Source organism: Nymphalis io, chromosome 14 (genome assembly GCF_905147045.1).
Source record: "Nymphalis io chromosome 14, ilAglIoxx1.1, whole genome shotgun sequence".
Lineage (NCBI taxonomy): Eukaryota > Metazoa > Arthropoda > Insecta > Lepidoptera > Nymphalidae > Nymphalis > Nymphalis io.
In genome coordinates, this window is record NC_065901.1 from 9,560,358 (window position 1) to 9,582,401 (window position 22,044).

At 33.9% G+C, this 22,044-nt stretch overlaps 2 protein-coding genes across 2 annotated transcripts; one reads left to right on the forward strand and one right to left on the reverse strand.

Annotated features, from left to right (window-relative positions):
* Window positions 1-77: 77 nt before the first annotated feature.
* LOC126773239 (aldehyde dehydrogenase, mitochondrial) lies at window positions 78-16,658 on the reverse strand. Its single transcript, XM_050494002.1, has 11 exons — window positions 16,491-16,658; window positions 9,784-9,932; window positions 6,793-6,889; window positions 3,397-3,565; window positions 3,090-3,238; window positions 2,569-2,671; window positions 2,183-2,359; window positions 1,742-1,860; window positions 1,284-1,448; window positions 544-678; window positions 78-257 (listed from the first exon to the last, which is right to left on the reverse strand). Exons 1-11 carry the CDS (start codon window positions 16,590-16,592, stop codon window positions 87-89), a joined length of 1,536 nt encoding a protein of 511 aa, XP_050349959.1. The 5' UTR covers window positions 16,593-16,658; the 3' UTR covers window positions 78-86.
* A 458-nt stretch (window positions 16,659-17,116) lies between these two features.
* LOC126773245 (dolichol kinase) lies at window positions 17,117-21,870 on the forward strand. Its single transcript, XM_050494048.1, has 9 exons — window positions 17,117-17,519; window positions 17,602-17,852; window positions 17,926-18,143; window positions 18,628-18,816; window positions 18,912-19,121; window positions 19,222-19,296; window positions 19,583-19,763; window positions 19,858-19,935; window positions 20,529-21,870. The coding sequence occupies exons 1-9, from the start codon at window positions 17,395-17,397 to the stop codon at window positions 20,675-20,677; spliced, it is 1,476 nt and encodes a 491-aa protein (XP_050350005.1). The 5' UTR covers window positions 17,117-17,394; the 3' UTR covers window positions 20,678-21,870.
* Window positions 21,871-22,044: the final 174 nt, after the last annotated feature.

Genomic DNA, 22,044 nt, shown 5'->3' on the forward strand with positions numbered 1-22,044 from the left:
TCATTTAAAACGACAAGATGATATTCTTACTCATAACAAATGCTATCATTTCAAGGAATTTTCGTAATTACAGTTTCTTGATTATTTTACGAGTTCTTTTCGGTTAGTTTGACAACTACCGCCTTGACTTCGGTGTAGTTCTTGATGCCATACGGTCCATTTTCGCGTCCGATACCCGATTGCTTGAAGCCGCCGAAGGGTACTTGGTTTCCAAATACGTTGTAATCATTCACCCAGACTGTTCCTGCACGTAAGCCCTGGAAATAGTATTAAATAATGAAAATAAAATCGTTCATAAAGGGCTTTATGGTCTTTTGTGTAATTTTTTTAAAAGTTGAAATTCTGTACTATTCTATAATTACATTAGAAATTTCAACAATAACCTAATTTTTTTTAATTAAAAGCTTGGCTAAGCTTGCAATTCTCATTATTCCCTTTGACTTATTGTTAACATTCTGCTAGAATTGATTGGTAACCAACATTTCGTCGTTCTTATAATTAATTGACCATTAGGTTTTCATATTATTATAAAATATTATTTACCTGAACGAGATAGTTAGCCTTGTCGAGGTCTTTGGTAAATACAGCAGCAGCTAGACCGTATTCACTGCTGTTAGCGCGTTCTAAAACTTCGTCCAATTGTGAAAATTTAAGTATTTGCTGAACGGGACCGAAGATCTGTTGAAATATTAAAAATAATTACTTAAGAACGCTATTTTTTTGAAAATTGTAGCGAACTGTCTCCAAATGCAAGCAAGAATGGAATATGAAGCATCCATTATGAATTTAAATTTAGGATTTATATTTCAATGTCAATGCAATTTTTATACAAAGTTCACAGCTGGGCTAAGCTGTTCTGTTAAGGAAAAGACTATGGTGGTCAAACCATTAAGAAACTTCAGTAAAAATTTGCTTATATTCATAGTTAGTCCATATTACCATTTTTTAACATGTTACCTCACCTTGTTTTTTTTTTCTACTCAGTAGAGGAGAATAATCATATACATAAATGGCCTTCACCACTTAGCTCTGCTCGGTTAAGATTCAAGTACTTTATCGACTACGCCACTCGGCTTCATTGTTAATGATAAATAAGACCTACCGAGAGGAAGTAACTTACACAATGGCCAAATCCCACTCTCGGAGGTGACTTCCACGTCTACTAAAACTGCATTATTAGCCGGGGAATGAAGTCAGGCAATTCCTTCGAGCATTTATATTTGACCAATTACGCTCATTTGCAATCTTCACCAATATGTAATTGTGCAAAGGGAGGCGCGTACCTCTGTGCGCGCGATGTCCATGTCGTCGCGCACGTCTGCGAACACGCTGGGCTGCACGAAGTACCCCGCGTCCCCCGCGCGCGCCCCCCCGCACACGAGCCGCGCGCCCTGCCGCTTGCCGCTTGCGATGAGCTGCAGGATCTTCTCCTGCTGCTCGCCGTCGATCTGAAGGGGGGGGGGGGGGGTTACTATTAATAAAATATCCTATGGGAACTTTACTCTTTTGGTCAGTACTGCGTTCTAGAACTGGGAGGTCATATACAATTTATTTATTTTTTAAATTGGTTTTGGGACACACATTCTTCTTTCTGATGGTCCAGAAAAACGGCGAAGCGAAACCAACACGAGCGCAGTGACTCCAAAGATATTGCAACGGGTTATGAGAGTAAAGGAGTAGAGAGTACATGTTTACGTCCTCAACAAAGTCATCTCAAACGCTACGTGCGTGCGTGGCGTACCTGCGGGCCCTGCTCGGTGTCGGCGCGGAACGGGTCGCCCACCACGCGACGGGCGGCGCGCGCGGCGGACAGCGACACGAACTCGTCGTAGATGGAGTCCTGCACGAACGTCCGCGACCCTGAACACACACACACACACGTTGAGTCACATATATATATATATTATGTCTGTATTATATTGCCGGTCCTATTATAATCTATCTATTATTCTAAGGCTAATAAACCATTACGGATCAAAACACTTAGGTAACAGCTTTTTGTTATACGTGTTCACAACTTTATTGCTTGAATGATATAGATCAAACATTTTCAAGCAATTGATCCTGAAAACTACCAATGAAAGGAAAGGAAAATTGATCCTGGATTGCTACGATGATGATTGGTCGTGGTATTTACAAAGAGGCGGAACGCGTAAAGGTGGAAGTAGGAAGTACGTCTGACCGGCGCAGCAGCACTGTCCCATGTTGTAGAAGAGCGCCATGTGCGACTGCTCCACGGCGTAGGGCAGGTCGGCGTCGGCCAGCACCACGTTGGGCGACTTCCCGCCCAGTTCCAGCGTGATGCGTTTCACGGAGCCCGCCGCGCCGCGCTGGATCAGCTTGCCCACCTCCGTCGAGCCTGCACGATAATCGGAATACATATCGATCTGTTGTAGATTCTCTCTTCCCTTTTTATATTTAGTCATGAAAGTATTTACAACTGAATATCATTTCGGAGCATTTTACCATATGTGAGAGTAATTTTTAAATCTAAAATTAGTGATGTGTAAGATTGAATTTTCCATTCCATTATTAATATACAAGTTAGTGTACAGAAGTGCGACATACCGGTGAAGGCGACTTTGTCGATGTCGGGATGGTCGACGATGGCGGCGCCGGCGTCCCCGAAGCCCGGCACCACATTCACGACCCCCGCGGGGAAGCCGGCCTCCTGCACGCGACAGACGTTGAATGAGATGAGGTGAACAATGAATAATACCTAAGCAATCTTTACTAAATCCTAATATTATAATACAATAGAATTACTTATGCTGAGTAGAGTAACTAAGTAGTCTGTTAAGCTTTCAAGGTTAAACCACTGAAGCGAATTTGATAAAATTTGGTATGAAGTAAGCTTGAATCACAAGGACATAGGCTTTTTTAATTTAATACTCGCTTATTATTCGGTTATTTACCACACAAGCGAGCAAAGCCGTGCGCGAATACTAGTTAAACAATAAACGACAAGTTTTTAATTTTTTTATCCTGGTCTGGTTATTTTTATGATTCGATTTCGTGACGAACTGTCATATATAACTATTTAAAATAATGTAAAAATAAAATAAAATACAGTATGTGAGGCGACCCACCTTGACGAGCTGCGCGAGGTAGAGCGCGGTGAGCGGCGTCTGCTCGGCGGGCTTCAGCAGCAGCGTGCAGCCCGCCGCCAGCGCCGGGCCCAGCTTCCACGCGGCCATCAGCAGCGGGAAGTTCCACGGAATTATCTGACCGCATACACCTGGGAAAAACATGTAACGAATTTGATATTAATTGAAATACGTTAAAGGTTATTTTAGAAATAGACTTATGGAGATTCCATTACTATATATATAAACTCAGGTAAGACTGACTAGAGTCCTTCGGTTATTTATCATTTATTATTAAAATATTTCTCACCGACGGGTTCATGCCGTGTGTAGGCGAAGTATTTTCCATCGACGGGCAACACCATTCCGTGGTTCTTGTCCGCCCAGCCTGCGTAGTACCTCAGGTTTTTTATTACCGATGCCAAATCCCCATGGTAAGCTGCTAGGTACGGCTTACCATTGTCCAGGGTTTCTAGACTCTGTGAATAAGGTTAAGGTTTAAGACATTTATTTCCTAAAAAAAAAGAACAAAGTCCACTTAAACTTAGGAAATAACATTAAATATATAGTACTATACCATAACTAATAAGTCCACATTTTGTGCCAGTAAATAACTTTTTAATCTTTTTTGAATATATTAATTGAATTTGCAATTATAACATCTTTTGGTAATGAGTTGTAAAGCTGTGCTCCTTCAAATAATATAGTTTTTGTGCCATACTTAGTTCGGAATTTGGGCAATTCGATTTTATGTCGGTTTCGAGTAAGGTGAGAATGGGTTTTAGATTGGAATGTAATTTGTGAATGTGTGGTGTTTGTAACTATTTTACGAATTAATAAGCATGTTTTGTATTTTTAAATTTGTTTTATTGATAAGATTTTTGTTGTGCTATAGATATTTTTTCGTAGGAGTGCGATAGTTCATATTATACAGGACTTTTAGCAGTTTATTTTGGGATATTTGGAGATTTTTGATTTGGATTTTTGATGTGGATTTCAGCGGCACCACACCAGATTTCAATAAGGTATTCTAAAATCGGTTTTACCATAGTATTGTAGATAATAGGTCGTACTTTAGATGGAATACAACGCGCTGATCTTCTGAGAACTACGGTAAGTGAAGCATTTTTTTGTTTTATTGAGTCTATATGAGGACGCCAAGTCAAATATTTATCTAAAACTAATCCTAAGTAGCTTTCAGGGTCGGATTTTTTAATCACTTCGTCATTAAGTATTAAATCGCTATAGGGTTGTATAAATTTATTTTTCGCACAGAAAATCATGTAAGAAGTTTTTGAAACATTTATTATCAGTAAATTGTATTTAAGCCATTCGTTTATTATGTTTAAGTCACGTTGTGCTGCTTCTATTAGAGTTTGAGTGGATTTGCCAAAATAAAATAAACAAGTCATCAGCGTATAGTGACACTTCACCGGATAGTGAGAGATGACTAAAATCATTGATATACATTATAAAAAGCAAAGGCCCGAGTATGGATCCTTGCGGTATTCCACATTTGATTCGTGCTGGACCACTTTGTAAGTTACCAATTTTTACTATTTGTTGCCGATTTGTTAGGTAGAAAGCTATTAATTCATAAGCTGGTTCGTTTATTCCAATTTTTTTAATTTTTTCAATAATAAAGTATGTTAAACTGTGTCGAATGCTTTTTTTAGATAAATAAATATACATTGCATTAGCAAGATTTTTATCATCAATATTCGTTTTAATTTTAGTTATTAGGTCTATTATGGCAGAATGTGTTCCGGATTTAGGATGAAAACCACTGTTTTTGATAAAAGAAGTTTATTTCATGTAGGTATTGATTTAATCGTGTATGTATAATTTTCTCATATATTTTGGATAACACTGGCAGCACGGAAATAGATCGGTAGTTGCAAGGATCAGCTTTGGTGCCTGATTAATGTATCGGTGTTACTCTAGCAGTTTTAAGAATGTCTGGAAAGTATCTATCACTAATTGCCTGATTGATGCAACGGCTCAATTATTTATCAATAAGTATGCACTCATATCGATAGGTCTTAAGTACACAAGCCAAAATATACATATATGTATATATATAATTTTCGAAGAAATTCATTTTTTTAGCATAAACCATATTGTAGCTAACGCAAACTGCTTTTTTTATTATTTTTTTTAAAGATTAGGTGCTATATTTTTTTTACATGTTTAAGAAATCTCATTCATAACTCGTTTCTAATAACATGGTTACTAAAATAAATAATAAAACGTTGACAACAGAAATTAATTTTCCTATAATAAATATTTTATATATAACAAAGCGAGCATTAATCCAGATCACGTAATATGTTATCGAGTTCATGAATCCCTCGCTCAACTAAGTGATAACACGTTACGCGATTGCAAATATAATCGTTCAATATGTTATGATGATGTTGAACGCGAATATCATTAATCGATAATATAAACGCATGCAAGTCATTCTAGGATACTGTTAATGTTTCACTGTAATGTTCATCCTTTATCCGTGCTTTAACTCAAGTCGTAATATCGGTATTACAAATGACACACACCGTCTTCACTTCGCGCCAATACCAATAAATATATATATATATATATATATATATATATATATATATATATATATATATATATATATATTCTATTTTCCCGCGCTCCGCGACGTGTGTCGTACGAGATGACAGATGGATAGATACACAGATAATATATATTCATATTATAAAATACTAATTAAAACATTATTGTAGATGTGTGTATACTACATCCACGATCAAGATCACGAATTAGCAAAACCGTCTTCGCGTGCGTTGTAAGCTCGATGGACAATTATTGCACTCCTCAAATGCGAATGCGTTAATGGTATGGTCAGACAGAGGACGGAGCAAGCGGAACGGGACGGCGACGTGTCGTGAGCAGTTGTAATGTTCTAGTTAATGTGGAAGACGTGACGTCCTCGAAGTCGCGCTCAGCGGACAACGCCACGCCGTCTTTGTTTCTTCTAATATGAATGAATTGCCTCGTTGATCTAGTTGCCAGATATAAGGCTGCAAATCCTAAGGTCCTAGATCAAACCCCAGGTTGGGCCAATAAAAAGTTAATGGGTTCTTCGGCCGAAAAATCTCAGTAGCAACACGCTGACAGCACGTAAAGTCATTGGTCCTGCACCTGAACTTTTCAGCCAGCAGGACATCAATATGAACACTCGTAGAACACAACGCACCGCCTTTATACCAGCGCCGCGCCACCGACCTGCCCTATTGGCTGTCTGACCAAGGCTTTAAAGTAAATACGAATTTATATTGAAACACTATCGAAAAATGACATTCTCTGACACAACTTAGGGTTAACTTAGAATAACTTTCGCAAACTAGATCAGATAAAAAAAATCACTGAAAGTTAAAAGAGAATGATTTTGCAAGAACTTAATCTATGTTTTTATTATATATTGTGTTATAATACTCAGCGGCGAAGGAAAGGCGTTAGAAATCCTGCATGTCTAGGCCGATTTTTGCTATATGAATAAGCTCAAAATTCTCATTTAGAAAGGAGACCGTTGCCCAGCAGTGGACCATTAACAGGCCGTTACTTTAGGTCGGTACAAAGTTTGTATGCAGTTTGAAGCTTACTGATTATTTTAAGGCAGATGAGTAGTCTTTCAAATTCTAGACTTACAACATAAAATTATATAAATAACGAAACTTACAGCCAAATAGGCCCTATCTCTTTCCACAAGGTCCGCCAGTTTGTTGAGGAGATACCCGCGTTGTGACGCATCCATCCGCCTCCATGGTGACCCCAATCTGTTAACAAAAAATGTAATACACAATAACCGATAGGATAATCAGTTATGGATCGAAACTGGTTTTAAGGCATTTTTAACGCATAATCAATTAGACTAACAAGCTGGACAAAGGCCCGCTTTTATTATATTAGGTAGGCAGACTGGCAAGTGGGCTACCTGATGCTAAGTGGTCACCACCGTCCATTGACATATTTGAATAGACATTGATATTGTAAGAAATATCAACCATCCCTTACATCGTCAATACGCCTCTAACCTTGGAAACTAAGATGTTATTTTCCGTAACCGTAACAGCCTGTGAATGTCCCACTGCTGAGCTGAAGGCCTCCTCTCCCTTTTTGAGAAGAAGGTTTGCAGCTTATTCCACCACGCAGCTCCAATGCGGGTTGGTGGAATACACATGTGGCAGAATTTCACTGTTATTAGACACATGCAGGTTTCCTCACTATGTTTTCCTTCACCGTAAAGCACGAGAGGAATTATAATCACAAATTAAGCACATGAAAATTCAGTGATGCCTGCCCGGGTTTGAACCCACGATCATCAGTTAAGATTCACGCGTTCTTACCACTAGGCCATCTCGGCTTTTTATTTTTATGTTCAGACGGGCTTTAAAAAAGCCCTACCAAAATTATATTAATAAAAAAGAAACTAGTTGTTTGAACATAAATATACGTTAATTGTATACCCTTATTGAATTTATTATCATAGGTAATTTTTTTTTGAAGTAATTAAATATATAAACATATATGTCCGTGTTTATACACGATGATGCATTACGCTGACATGAGAATATAGAAAACAATGGAACATCGCATAGCAATATTGCTACTTGGATTTATCCTTTAGGTTTTTTTTTATTGCACGCCTCGAAGCGGCGAGCGGCGTGCAATAAAAAATTGCGGTGATCTATTATTTTAGTAATAGAACGGATGATGTATAAGATTTTTTTAAATAATTAAATATATATTTCAAAAGATTTTTCCCTTGTATCATAACTTGTGCAAGGCTGGAATTATTATGGCTTCATTATAATTTGATATGATGTAACTATAATATAAAATAAAATGTTTTACTTTATTTTATTCTCATAAGTAATCCATTTTGAAGAAAAGGTATTTCATTTGAGTTGATGTTTTCATTTTTACATTGATTAATGGCCACCACAGCCGCGAACTCAGAGAAAAAAAAGTGTATATTGTGTCAAATAAAATTATATATTAATAGTTATTGTATCAAATAGAAATTTCAGAAAAATTTGCGATAACAGTAGACCTAGATAATATTACACTAGCATCCCTCAGTCATCGAGAATCCGATAGGTTCTGACCGGACCAGTTTTACAAGTAAAACTAAACCGTTCGTTAGTCTGCAGCGGTCGCGTGTGTTTTTCTTTTTTGTTTTTTTTTTTTTTTTTGGTTCTGTAGATGACCGTAGTTCCTTTTAGGTAACTGAATGTTCTATGATCAAAATAATATTGTTGCTACAAATTGACTAACTTCTACTCGTGTGTGTTTTTATAGTTTTTCCAATATGTATGTAAGTTTAAGAAATTAACACATTAGTAACACACTACAAACGTAAACTGGTTTGGTTTATATATTTCATCAAAATCTCTTACCATAATATGAACGAAGTAGAAACAAGTTTATATCGAGCTGTTTACTTGACACACAATTGTTTTATGATAATGATAATATATTAGCAACAAGTACCTAAAATAAATCTAAGAGTTACGTTGCGTACGTTTAACAATTGTTATTGAATACAAATTTGTATAAATCATTCCATAGTTACATACATATTGTGAACGTTCGTGAGCATAGACAATGAGAAATCGCATTCGCTTATCCTTATCCTAGATTTATGGCTTGGATCTGTAAGACAGGGCTTATCCGACATTTTTTTATAAATAAATATCTTAAGTAAGTTAATGTCAGCCTACACAAATCAATGTTCGAGCTTGCTATGTTGTTTAACTTGTTTATTCCTATCAGTATGCTAACTGCGTGGTAACTTCGTACGCTGTGATGATATTCTCCGGAGCTATTTCGTCTATGGCGTCTAGTATTATCATTTTTATAGACCGGATTATACACAACGCATATTTAGCAAATTCTTAACGATCATTGTATATATTAAGATTTAGTGTAGAAGAGTTAGTTTAATCTAGAAGTTGCAAATTTCGAAACTCCTAGTTGCTACTGATTTTTTTTTTTTTTGATAGAAAAACATGTTTTTTTGTACGACCCGGAAGTCTTGAGTTTCAACCAATGAGGTACACTATGAATCATAAATTATATACAGTATTCTATTGTGGCAAAAAATTCGCAGCTTAAAACGAATTAAATCAAAACTGGAGCATACAAATAGCAAATCTAGTTAGTAACAAAGCATGAATTTTAAAATTGCTATATTTATTTCTTGCAAGACAATCAATTATTTCGACTGTATGAAAGTGGAAATACTTTACGTTAAGCCACTATTTGAATTTTAGTTAAATATCTGAAATCGCAAACAACTTTCGCATTAGCGATTTCAGTCTCCTGCAACCTAGTCAACTTAATATTTACATTTTACGATTTTTGAGTGCCTCGCGTGCGTCGGAAATTTACTCGTGAAAATCCCGTGACCTTGGGGTGGCTGTGCAGCTTTATGAGACGATTTGGTGAGCGGCTAACCAGCCCGCATGACTAAAATTGATCCATGTAAACTATTTTTAAAACTACCAAACTCTTGGACTTCTAACACAAAATCTACACAACCGTGAATTTTAACGGATAAAAAATTGCCACATGTGTCTAAAAAATGCTCCAAAGCAATCAAAAGATTAGCCCAGCGGTGGGACAACTACGGGTTACTTATGCTTCATATTTATAATTCCCGACTTACTTGAAGGCATTCTTAGCTGCATCTACGGCTTTGTCGATGTCAGCTTTACCAGCTTGCTGTACGTCCGCTATTACGTTTCCGTTTGTTGGATTCTCCGTCTGGAATGTTCGTCCATCTGATGATTTCACCCACTCGTTGTTGATGAAGAGCTACAATAACAAAATGGTTTAGTATCTAATTTTATTTTGTAATTTTGCTAATTATTAATAAGTTTAGATGTGAGGAATTCTACTTTATATATATATATGTATCGATTAAGTTCCCGATTCTATTCCGATCTAGCTTCGACCGAATCTGGATCGTTCTGTTAGTAGAATAGAAAAACCGGTAAAAGGCAACGATTACGCTTCGATTCGATTGCGAAAAAGTGACATATATTAGTAGAATTGTGGTAAAATAATACATTGTATTGCTGGGACTATCCTAGTTTTGTTTTATATATTTTTAAGCACATATTTAAATAATAATGAGGACAGGTAAGAAGAATTTATCTTTTGTGCATAAAATAATCTGAAAAAGTAATACAAATATGTTTAAACTTCTATAGCTGTAAAAGTGATAACCTTTTGCACAGACGACATTGCTTAAATACCTAAACCAGGCGATGCCTGATATAAGGTTTTCATTATTATATCTACGGTCACTCATGATATTTAATTAACTTAATTTTTTTATCTGTAAATACATAAACATTTCCGTTTTGTTTTATTTGTAATTCAAAACAATATTATCTAAAAAAATAATCAATACATTTCCAGAAATAAGTTCGCTATATAACATAAGGAAACATAATAAAACTCGACAACATACATACGTCATGTACTCCAATGGAATGTATGGAAAAGTATATATATAATATATGGTAGGTAGGTAGGTGTATAATGTAGCTATAACAGTTATTGGAATAACTAGTTTTTTGTAAACAAACCGTACCGATCTGGTTAATTGGCTAAAGCTTCACGTATCTTCGCCCACTGCCGAACCTACGCCCTTTTTATACCGTATTCTAGTAGAATTCATAGTCCGTTTACAAGAAACTTCGTATGTCTACAAAAAAATTAACGTAAAATAAATTATTTCTCGACGAAAAAGTTGAAGTTCGGTATTCGTATTATAAGTTTTTTTATACAATAGGTAGGCGCATTAGTATATGGGGTCTGGTGACCCTTATCATCACGTGGCCCATATATCATCTGCGTTGGTAACGCATAGACATTGGCACTGTAAAAATGTTAACAACCTTGGTAACTAAGATATTATGTCCCTTGTCCCTGTAATTACACTGGCTCACTCACTCTTTAAACGGAACACAGCAATTCAGATATTATACCGCAAAACAGAAGTACTTGGTGTACTGCTGTTTTGCGGTAGAATATCTGATGAGTGGGTGGTACCTACCCAGACGAGCTTGCACAAAGCCCTACCACCTAAAGTAAAGGTGACACAATCATTGATATAATGAGTTAATAAACGAATTCTAATTTTAAAGGTTTTAGCAGCAGGCGTTTGCGTCGAGCCCTCTTATTCGCATCATGCATATTTAACCAAACGTTCAGGAAAACCATATAGTAATGAATGTTTATAGTCATAAATTTCCAGCCGTCGTTTAGCAAGGATTCGTTAATCAATATTGCGTCTTCTTCTTTCGAATGTCAAATCAATAATTACAGAAAGAGCGAAATCAGTGTTAAGCTAAACAGCCGCTGGCGCTAAGCAAAGGTTATAAGTTCGGCCTTTACTGCACAACAAAAAATATAAATATTGTAAAAAAAGTGCTGAAAAGAATGTTAATTTCCTAATTAGGAATAGCCGTCGTATATTAAAACACATACAAAATTTATTCATACATGCTCACACATTATTACTCAAAATCACAGATAACATAATAATGTGATGATAGATAAAAAAAGATTCTCTTAATTGTGTTTATTCCTTACATTAGGTCGATGTTGTGAAATGGTATCCCAACCAAAGATGTAATCAATACATACTATATTGATAAACTGAGTGACTTCTAGCCACTTGATCGCGAACGTTGTGGACTTAACGATAAAACGAATTTAATCAAAGATACGTATTTTAATAGGGTAATCCGTATCACTCTTATACATTACATTACGGTACATTCAAACTCAATCGATGCAAACAATGAATTTTTACATAAATTTTTTTTGATAAAGCTTTGTATATACGATTTGTATGGAAACTATAATAAAAAACTATAATAATTATCAATATATAATGATGACTTTACACGTAACTTAAAATCTTAATCGCCAATTTTAAATCTTTCTTATAGAGCTATGGCATATATCACTGGGTGATCACTTACCATCAGTTAGACCGTTTGCCAGTCTGCCAACATGTTTTATATAAAAAAAATCTTCTAGACTACGCTGAAACTGTGCAGAATATCCTCATTATATTATGTCTTTACGAGTGTTTGCACAAAACAGTTGCGCTCTCTCTAATCCCTCACTCTATAATTTAATAGCATTATAACCCGAAACAGGTGTACTGAAAATTTTTAGACAGAAAAGCCAATATTATCCGATGCGAATTGCAAACCTTGGTATCTGAGAATCTACAGCCATATAACTTCGCCAAGAAACTGAAATAAATTTTGTCCCCGCCTCACTGCCACACAATCGCAGTGGTCTTGCTTGCACGAGTAAGTTACACAGCAAAGTTCATTTTACGGGTAAACAGCTATTGTGCATCAAAAGTATACATCTGTTTTTTTTTATTATTATTACAAGAGTAGATGTGGTAGGTAAAAAAAAAGCGCGAGTTAAAATCGCACGATGTCTGCTCTGCCAGATGATATCATATACAAACAATTATTCGACTAGATACACATTGAAATATGTAGCGAAACAATGAAATACTAAATAAAATTGTCGTAATATTGGTAGACACATAACGTAAACCAAACAACAAACTACATTTTATTTGTAACGACTTACGATGTTCATATTCATACACCAGTACACGCCCACGCACACATTCATGCAAACATGATGAACGCAAAACCACATATGAGGGAAAAACAAGAGATCAACTCTTAGAGTCGAAAGGTAATCGTTGTCGTTTAACCTTTTATTTTGTATAATAAGTATTTTACAAAATAAAAGGGAAACGGTTAAACGAAAGCGAAAGGAAAGCTGACGGGTTAGTGGGCCATCTGATGGTAAGTGGTCATCACTACCCATATTGAAACTGTAAGAAATATGAACTATTCCTTATATTACCAATGCATTTTGAGAACTAAGATTTGATGTCCATTGTGCCTGTAGTTTCACTGGCTCACTCACACTTATAATAAAATGAGTTTGTTTATTAAATTTTGCATACATGTTGTCAAGGAAGTTGCGGGCCAAAACTAGTACTTTATAAATGAATGCGAAACTGTACGTTTTATACATTTTAGTGTTTGTAATGCATGCAATGTAATTTAAATTATATTATATAATATAATTCAATAATATTTATTAATAATTTGTGAAAAAATATTTTACGGAGAAAACTTTTTATCATGTTTCAGTCCCCACCTCTCCTACAATTTTTATAATTAATTACAATTATTATATAATCGACCAAAAGAGCATAAATTAATCAAGACATAATATATTAATTCAACATAATTTATATAACAAATAATTATAATATTCTTTTTGCTGTCCATACTACCATAATTCTTTCAATTATCAACACTCACCATAATATTACAATTACATATTTATTACGTAATCGTTCTAAGACCATAAATATCGTGATTAATTAAAGGAAAATCCAATCTTTTAAAATATAGTTGCGTTCGTTCATAAAAACAAATATAACATTAATTTAAAATAATTAGAGACCCATTGATAAATTGTAAAAACATATTATCTAGTACATCTTTTTATTATAAGTGTTAATAAATATATGAAATACCGTAATCAGTTAACTTATTGTTGCCAGTCAGTTATTAATTGTCGCCATGTTACGGTAGAATATTTATTTGTATTTTCTGTAGAGAAATTCTCATTAGCGGCCCGGTGTCTGGCAGTTGGCAGTGCTTTTACATTCCCGAGGAAAATCAAATCGAAAGATACTTTAATCAAGTAGTTCAAGCTTTAAGAAGTCCTTTGTAACCGTCGTTTATTATATACATTATATATTTTTATATAACAGACTTTTACAGAAATATAACAGAATTATATTAATGTAAAGCTACCACCGATCAAAGCACTTGTTCCGCTTGTTCCTGTTGAAATCATAGCGCTTGAGTCGGATCTGCCGTGTAGTTTAATTAAAATAGTGAGGGAATACCTCACACTTATAACATGCTCTTGTACACCATAATTATTATCTCTTACGCAGTTTCATTGGCTAAACTCGGTCCCCGGTGACGTCATCAAGTACTAAATTATACTAGTGCCCGTCAATACGCTTGATTCCATTTCCAAGGTAATCAAGGATCTCTCGATAAAATATTTCGGGAAAGCCGCCAGGCACTCGAACCCTCTTATCCAAAATATAGCAAGTATAGCCCTCAGTGGTGTCTCTTTTTAATCCATATTATCCGATCCGTTATTGCCCCCGATGATAAGATTATATCGGCCAATATCAACACGATAGGTTACAGAGCAAACACACACCGACCCCGCCGGTGGGGTCGATGTGTGTTTGCTCGATGTCCCTCTTTTATTATAATCCGTCCGCGCTTAGGCGTATGACGGGGTTATTGCACACATATTGTCCTCCTTCCTGATGTCGAGGCCATTTGGGCCATCAATCATACAACATCATTCCCTTAAATATATTCAGACTTACTTGAATGTCTTTCCCTGCTTTTTTTATTGTGACAGCAAACGATACCTTTACAGGAAATTGTGTCCTTTTAAACTAAAACGTAAATCTGTTATTTTAGTAATTACATATCATCAACTAACCGACTAACTTTCATTTTTCGCCCAGAGAATCGGAAATGCTGCTAGCATTCTTGCCACCACTACACGCGGTCACGATTTGTACTATTTTTAATTTTTATTAGTATATATTTAAGGCTTTTGTTCACTTGTCAATCTAACCGACTAAGTATAAATTTAACAAAACCACCTATAAACTTTAACTTATAAAGTTATTTACAAACCGAAAATAAATACGTATGTATGTACGAGTATTTTCAAACAACCTACTCAACTAACCGTTGCAATAATATTATGTCAAAACTATTAAAGTACTAAAAACTGTCTATGGTCTTATCTCGATATCTTATAAGAATTAATATTTTATAAAAACGACTGCAAAAAATGCATTATTATACAAATTTGATTACCATACAAAAAGTTATAGTCAACCTTAAAAGATAGACATACGTGGGCAAGTTAAGCGACATAGGTATACCAGCATAAGCTGGACCCTATTTAATATGATTGATCATATAGATCTGACTTCAACTTACATTGGAAGAACAGTTATTTATCGAATAAATAAATTATAATAATTAATTCGATAAATTCTAATTATTAATATGTAAATAGGTCTTTTGGGTAATCTTCTTAAACTGCTCGCTTACTGCTTAAGCCGACAATACAAAATTGCTATTTCTTTTTATAAGTTTGTACGTCGAGCGGTGTGTTTGTTCTACTTTCATCTACTCCAAAGAAATGCTTATATTACGGTATATGGACTATATTTTAGTATCAGCAAGTCGTAAACTTCCCTTTAATAAAGTCGCTAAAAAATTTAATATTTTGCAATTGCGTAATAATATATTTACATCGACGTTATATAATGTATATCCACAATAATATTGACTTTGTGTAAACATGAAGTAATGATAAATTAATAACGCCGAGTTTCCAACTTCGTTCAGTAATAATTTATGGGCATTTTTTTTATAGAATAGGAAGGCGGACGAGCATATGGGCCACCTGATGGGAAGTGGTCACCAAACGCCCTTAGACATTGGCATTGTAAGAAATGTCAACCATCGCTTATACAGCCAATGCGCCACCAACCTTGGTAAATAAGAAATTATGTCCTTGTGCCTGTAATTACACTGGCTCACTCACCCTTCAAACCGGAAAAACAATACAAAGTACTGCTGTTTCGTATTTAATAAATTAGTAGCTTCAATACCACAAGCAATGGTACCAACTACCACGTGTAATTAGTTATATATATATATATATATATATATATATATATATATATATATATTTAAGATCATCTTAATAAACGAGATTTAAAAACTATTTTCATTAAAAAAATCTGTGAATAACTTTATCAACTTATCAGGGCAATACTTTTATGTACCTAAATATTTTATTCATTTTTAATATATATGTATAAAATTCGAGCATAACAATATACATATAATCGTTAACGGTTTTATTTTAAAAAACACGGACGGAGAAAATTTGTTTTCACCAATACAAACACGCCAATTGAGTTTGCAAGAAATATATATAATGTATATATAAATACGTATTTAATAACATAAACTAGAAATAGAATCGGAATGAATAATCAGAAATATATAAGAGGTCTGACCTTGAACTATACCGGTATTAAAATTTATTGCTCTTTATCAAATGAATTGGAACAAAAACCATTCGATTTATTCTAAAAAAATTAAGACTCATTAAAAATCATGTAAATTAGATATATATATTTTGTAATGTTGCTTTTAATTACATAATAAAAATATTACGAACCCCTGTGTATAAAATTTCAGGCTTGGTGTGAGGGGCCGGAGCTGCTGCGGTGGCGAACTTCGCTTTTTGTATTTGTACGAGTTTATTTAAATTCCGCAACATTTTCCTTAATATACGTCCAAACCTCACAAGTTGTAACAAGCACTAACTATGATTATTGTAAAATGACAATGACAATTGACAAATGTTATGAAATAAAATGGAAATTATTGTTTGTGGTAATGACGCTTTGTCAGTTGTCAGTGCTAATAATTTTAGCACTGACAACTGACTAACTTTAATGTTCTCTAAGTTTTACCGTTATGTAAAAATTTAATTGAACGAATCTATGCCTATAATGATCGAATGATTGAAACGTATCCTTAAATATTTTATAAAATAATAACAAATCTTATAAATCAATTATAAATCTTAGCTAGGCAACCCATTTGCAATTTATCAATGTACGTATTATTATCTAACATATAATTTTTGTCATCATCAAACAACAGATGAGGGTATATTTCTGATATCGTATCTCGGACTATAGTATAAGCCGTGATTTTTCCATTTTCATCCAAATCATTCATCCAATCGCAGCTTCGTAAGCAGTGTCTGTCATTATTATTGACATTGACAACTAAACACAATAATTATTTGATTTTGCGAAAAATCGAAAATGTAATTCTCTCAAGTTTAATGAGACCGGAAAAGATTACAGTAAATATAGATATCAATTAATTATACTATTAGACTTTGCTCTTTACTCGAATTCAACTTATTACATCGAGTGCAATGGCTTGCGTGATTTATTAGTATTAATATAAGTTATTTATTCATATCATACGGAGATATTATGAAATATAAATATAAAATATTAAAATAAATTCTACGAATTATTAAACGGAATTGAATTTTACGAAAAATGGCAAGAATTTTAGTGTTTTTTAATTTAATTTTCTCTAAAGTTGAACATAAATTAATTAGGCCTTTAAAATGTATGGACAGGCAGATTTCCATGAATTTACTAGAAGCGGATATAAATACAAGGTAAGAAAAATTTTTCACTTATCCAATATGCTTATAGTGAAGGTATTAAATATCTGAACTCCTCAATTTTTTTTTATTACAGACCAGCTAATAGTAATGGGTTATGGTGCCACATTTTACTACCTACAGTTTTACTCATTTACACTTGTTTTGATAATGTAACACTACTCTATAAAATAACGTCCCTAATATCTGTTGGTTTGTTATGTTATTGTGTACTGTTCATATTATTTCTTGCAACATCAAGTGTTGTTCTGAAGGAGCCAATTTATTCAGGATGCTTTGCATCTAGCATAGTAGCTGCTATACTTTTAAACCTCTTATTAGGACAAGGTAATTTTTTTAGCATATAACATTATAAAACTTTAATTACAATTTTATCTTAATTAATTGGGGTTTATTACAGGATTATTATTTTCATTATCTGTAACATTTCTATCAACAATACTTTTTGCCTGGGTGCTTCGATTATGTATAACTAAATGCCAGAAGACATTCACTGTTGGTGAAGCAATGATAGTGTCCCAGAGTATTGTTTTGTTTACTGAAATGTCTGTGATCAAATTCCTCTTTAACATGCACAGTGATGATGAGGAAATGGAATTTATTAGTTCAATTGTCTATGTAAGTTGGTTTTTTTTATATGGGAAGATAGACGGGCAAATGCACCATCTGATAGTACACGGTCATCAATGTGTCGAATGAGCACAAGTGTGTTTTTATAATTATTCATTAGAATATGTTATGTGTTTTTCTGATACATTAAAAAAATTGCAGTAATATTACAATTAGTTAATTATATAATTTTTTTTTTATATAAAATAAAAGAACCAAGCTGTTACTGTGGATTGCGGGTTTAATTATACAGATTTAAGTACCAATAAGTATCATGTGCTTAAATCTATTTATAATTCATCTCATTTTGGGGGTTGCATGCATGTTCCATGGTGGTGGTCAGTGCAATAAGCCCCAATCCTTCTACAAAAAAGGTAGTGTTAGCTCAGAACTGCTACATTTACTGGCTGTTTCTGTACTTCATGTAGAAATAATGTAATTTCAGTTTTTATTATTTTTTTGTCATATGCAGTTAAATCTTAAATATTTTCAGACAATATTATCAACCGTGGGATTAATTGTTACAGCACTGTTCATCCTGAAAGATTCACAGAGAAATTTGAAGACACTTGTGTACATTGTTGGATCTGCCATTGTATTTGTATTATTCATTTTACATTCTTTATTCGGTCCCAATTTTGTGTCCACAATATTAAATTATGTATTCGTGAAGCATAATCGGGTAAGTGAAATTAAATAAAAGCATAATGTTTATGTAAAATGTACTAAAACATGCTATGTAGAATGATTGAATAATTAAAAAGTTATTTCATTCAGGCACAAATATTTACATTCTGGCTTATGTTACTAATCCTGGCGGTATGCGCATTACTAGTGCGCACAAAACTGGCGATCAAAGCGAGTACAGTCACTAGGAAGACATTTCACGTATTAGCCTCCCTCGTGTTTCTCTCTGGGATCATGTTTGATATATATTTAATGACGCTTGCTGCGGGAATTGGCCTTGGAGTTTTGATATTTGTAGAGGTTCATATTTTTGTATTATTTATTTACTATTGTTATCATATTTTATTTTCATACTTTGTTAATTAATTATTAATATGTAAGCATACGATTTTTTTTTAAGGCTTTAAGAAAGTCGGGCATAGAACCGATATCTTCAGCTCTGCAGTCAGCGTTCTTAATCTATAGTGATGAAAAGGTAATTTTAATTTTTAACTAATTAAAAATTCATCTATTTACAATTGGGAAAACTGCATGCATATTTTTAGTGTATGTCTTACTTCTGTTTTCTCCGGATAAATAAAGGTAAAAGCCGAGACAGCCTAGTGGTTTTATTGAAATTCATTGAAATTCTGTCACATGTCTATTCCACCAAACCGCATTGGAGCAGCGTGGTGGGATAAGCTCCAAAACCTTCTCCTAAAAAAAGGAGATGAGGTCTTAGACCAGTAGTGGGATATTTACAGGCTGTTACTTTTTCACAGGATTGTGGTCTGTTTGCAATGACGCCTCTATATCTATATGCGGGGTTGGCTTTCCCGTTGCTGGTAGTACCTAACCGAGAGGACAGGCAATTAGAACTGCTAAGTGGAGTGCTATCTATTGGTGTAGGAGACACAGCTGCAAGTTGGTTTGGATCCAGATTTGGATTTAATAAATGGCCAGGTGACATAATTGACTTTGTTTATATCATTTGTTATATAATTGAACTTTATGACTTTTATAAAAAAAAAATGTCTTAAAAATATTTCTTTTTCAGATAGTAATAAAACATTAGAGGGCACGGTATTTAATATATTTTCACAGATAGGAACTGTGTATGCCTTGGAGTTGTTTGGTAAGTTGCTTCTTAGAAATGGCTTGTTTTTTCTTTTTCTTCTACCCATAGTTTTTGCGCTTTAATATTACTGAATAAAAAATTAATTATAATTCATAATTTTAATAACTGTATTTGTCATTAATATATACTTTAATATTTGCTAAATAACTTGTTCTTGTTAGGTTCACTCCATGTTTCAATGTTAAAGTGGAAACTTTGTTGACTTATGTGAGACTTATGTTGTTATCAAATGTTTATGTGTTTATGTGTAGTTTATGTATTATGCTGTATGTTTCCCAAATAAATAAATAACACTCTTAAAAGATAAAATACTGATATAAACAATCTCACTAATTATACTCACGATATAAACAAACCCATGTTTATTTAGCATGCAAAGACTGTGCTGGCTGTTATCGCATTTGGACTCCAATACCACTTACAATCAGTGTGGAGCCATTTGAGGAACATGGAGCCATGAGCCTTGCAAGTCTCTTAAAAAAAATTGTGTTCTTGATACTGACTTTGTTGTACACAATTTAACTACTAAGTTTTGATTGCGTCATTATATTAAGCCTTAAGGTTTAAGGTATATTTTGCATTTCAATCAGGCGTGCTGCATGCGTCTAGCGCGCTGCTGCGCTGCAGCGTGTGCGCGTGCGCAGCGGGGGCGCTGGAGGCGCGTACGGCGCAAGTCGACAACCTCGTGCTGCCGCTCGCCGCGCTCGCCGCGTTGCAGGCCACCCGTCTGCTCTGCTAGCACGTAGCTTCTTAGTCTGTGGCTGTTGTGGGACCCGCTTGAGAATTTTCATTATGTTAATCTCATGGATAAATGCCATCAGCACATAGTGACTTCACGATTACGGTGACAAGAAAATTACTAACCAAGTTTGACCGTTGGCATCGCAAATTATTGCAACCCTAAATAAATGACATAAGGGCAAGTAAATGGTTAGTATGTCTCAATATCAGTAATTCTACCACTAAACTTCCACTACCAATAATTCGTATTATTGTGTTACAGTGAATAACTAAGTGTCAGTTTTATTTTTTTTACATCACCAATATCTGGCTAGAGGTCACCTCATCAATTGTCTTTGTGCATTTCTAACTTTAATCAATATAATTGTACACCAAAAATTAATAATAAAAACTTAAAGCATTTAAATCAGTACCTATTCTAGACCCATTTGTGATAATGTACATGTACAACGTTTTATTATATTTTAACCCTCTTACCACTAATTGTATAGCAATTATAGTTTATTATCCAATTATTTTCTTCTTTTGACTGCAAATTTACCGGTGACAGAAAGTGCTAAATCTGTGTGTAATTAACCATACTAATATTCTAAATGGAATAGTCTCTCGGTCAGTTTAGTGGTTCCAAAATTGATCAATTTTGATATGAACCCCAAGAAACGGCATTGGCTACTTTTTTATACTTGACATCTGATTCCGCCAATTTCAAAAAGTGGGGTGGCGGGAAACTTGTTTTAAATCAAGAAAATGATTTTGACTTTACTAAAAAACTTTTATACTGTCCTTATATTGTTGTTATTCAAATAAGGATATCGGATCTTATATCATAATTATATTTTTATACACTGTTGTCATAATGAAAACGTTAATTATTATGAGTTACACTAGTCATGTTATTGTGTGTGTGTAAACATGTTACACACAAACAAGTTATGGTAATACATACCAATGATTTTTATAGATTGATGATATAATAAATGATGTTCCTTTTAATGATAATATGTAATGTTACAAATAAGCTTCAAAACTGACATAAATTCATGTTTTTAAATGTAACTAATTTTTACCATAAAAGTGAGATCGAAAATGTCTGAGGGTTTTTAAAATATTTTTAATTTAATGAAAAAATTACTAATATCATGTTATATTTAAAGATATAAAACAGTGTTTCTTTAATATTTGTACTAGCAACTTTTTTTATATGAAAGATCATTGAAATTAATGTATAGTATATTTAAACATTCCATGACACATACATTCGTATATTATTTTAAATTTTTTTATTAATATTTTGTTTAATAAATTATAATGGTAACATGAAATGGCTGATTTTTAATTAGATGCCCAATTTATGAAAATATGTAT

What these genes read in the sequence shown, in the direction of transcription:
- LOC126773239 (XM_050494002.1), bottom strand. Translation starts at nt 16,592, where the DNA reads ATGTTGCGGAATTTAAATAAACTCGTACAAATACAAAAAGCGAAGTTC. An exon ending in GAGATAGGGCCTATTTGGCT is followed by an intron (nt 3,566 to 6,792) that starts GTAAGTTTCGTT and finishes CCTTATTCACAG; the next exon opens with AGTCTAGAAACCCTGGACAA. An exon ending in TGGACATCGCGCGCACAGAG is followed by an intron (nt 679 to 1,283) that starts GTACGCGCCTCC and finishes ATATTTCAACAG; the next exon opens with ATCTTCGGTCCCGTTCAGCA.
- LOC126773245 (XM_050494048.1), top strand. Translation starts at nt 17,395, where the DNA reads ATGGCAAGAATTTTAGTGTTTTTTAATTTAATTTTCTCTAAAGTTGAA. An exon ending in TATTCGTGAAGCATAATCGG is followed by an intron (nt 18,817 to 18,911) that starts GTAAGTGAAATT and finishes TATTTCATTCAG; the next exon opens with GCACAAATATTTACATTCTG. An exon ending in GTATGCCTTGGAGTTGTTTG is followed by an intron (nt 19,936 to 20,528) that starts GTAAGTTGCTTC and finishes CATTTCAATCAG; the next exon opens with GCGTGCTGCATGCGTCTAGC.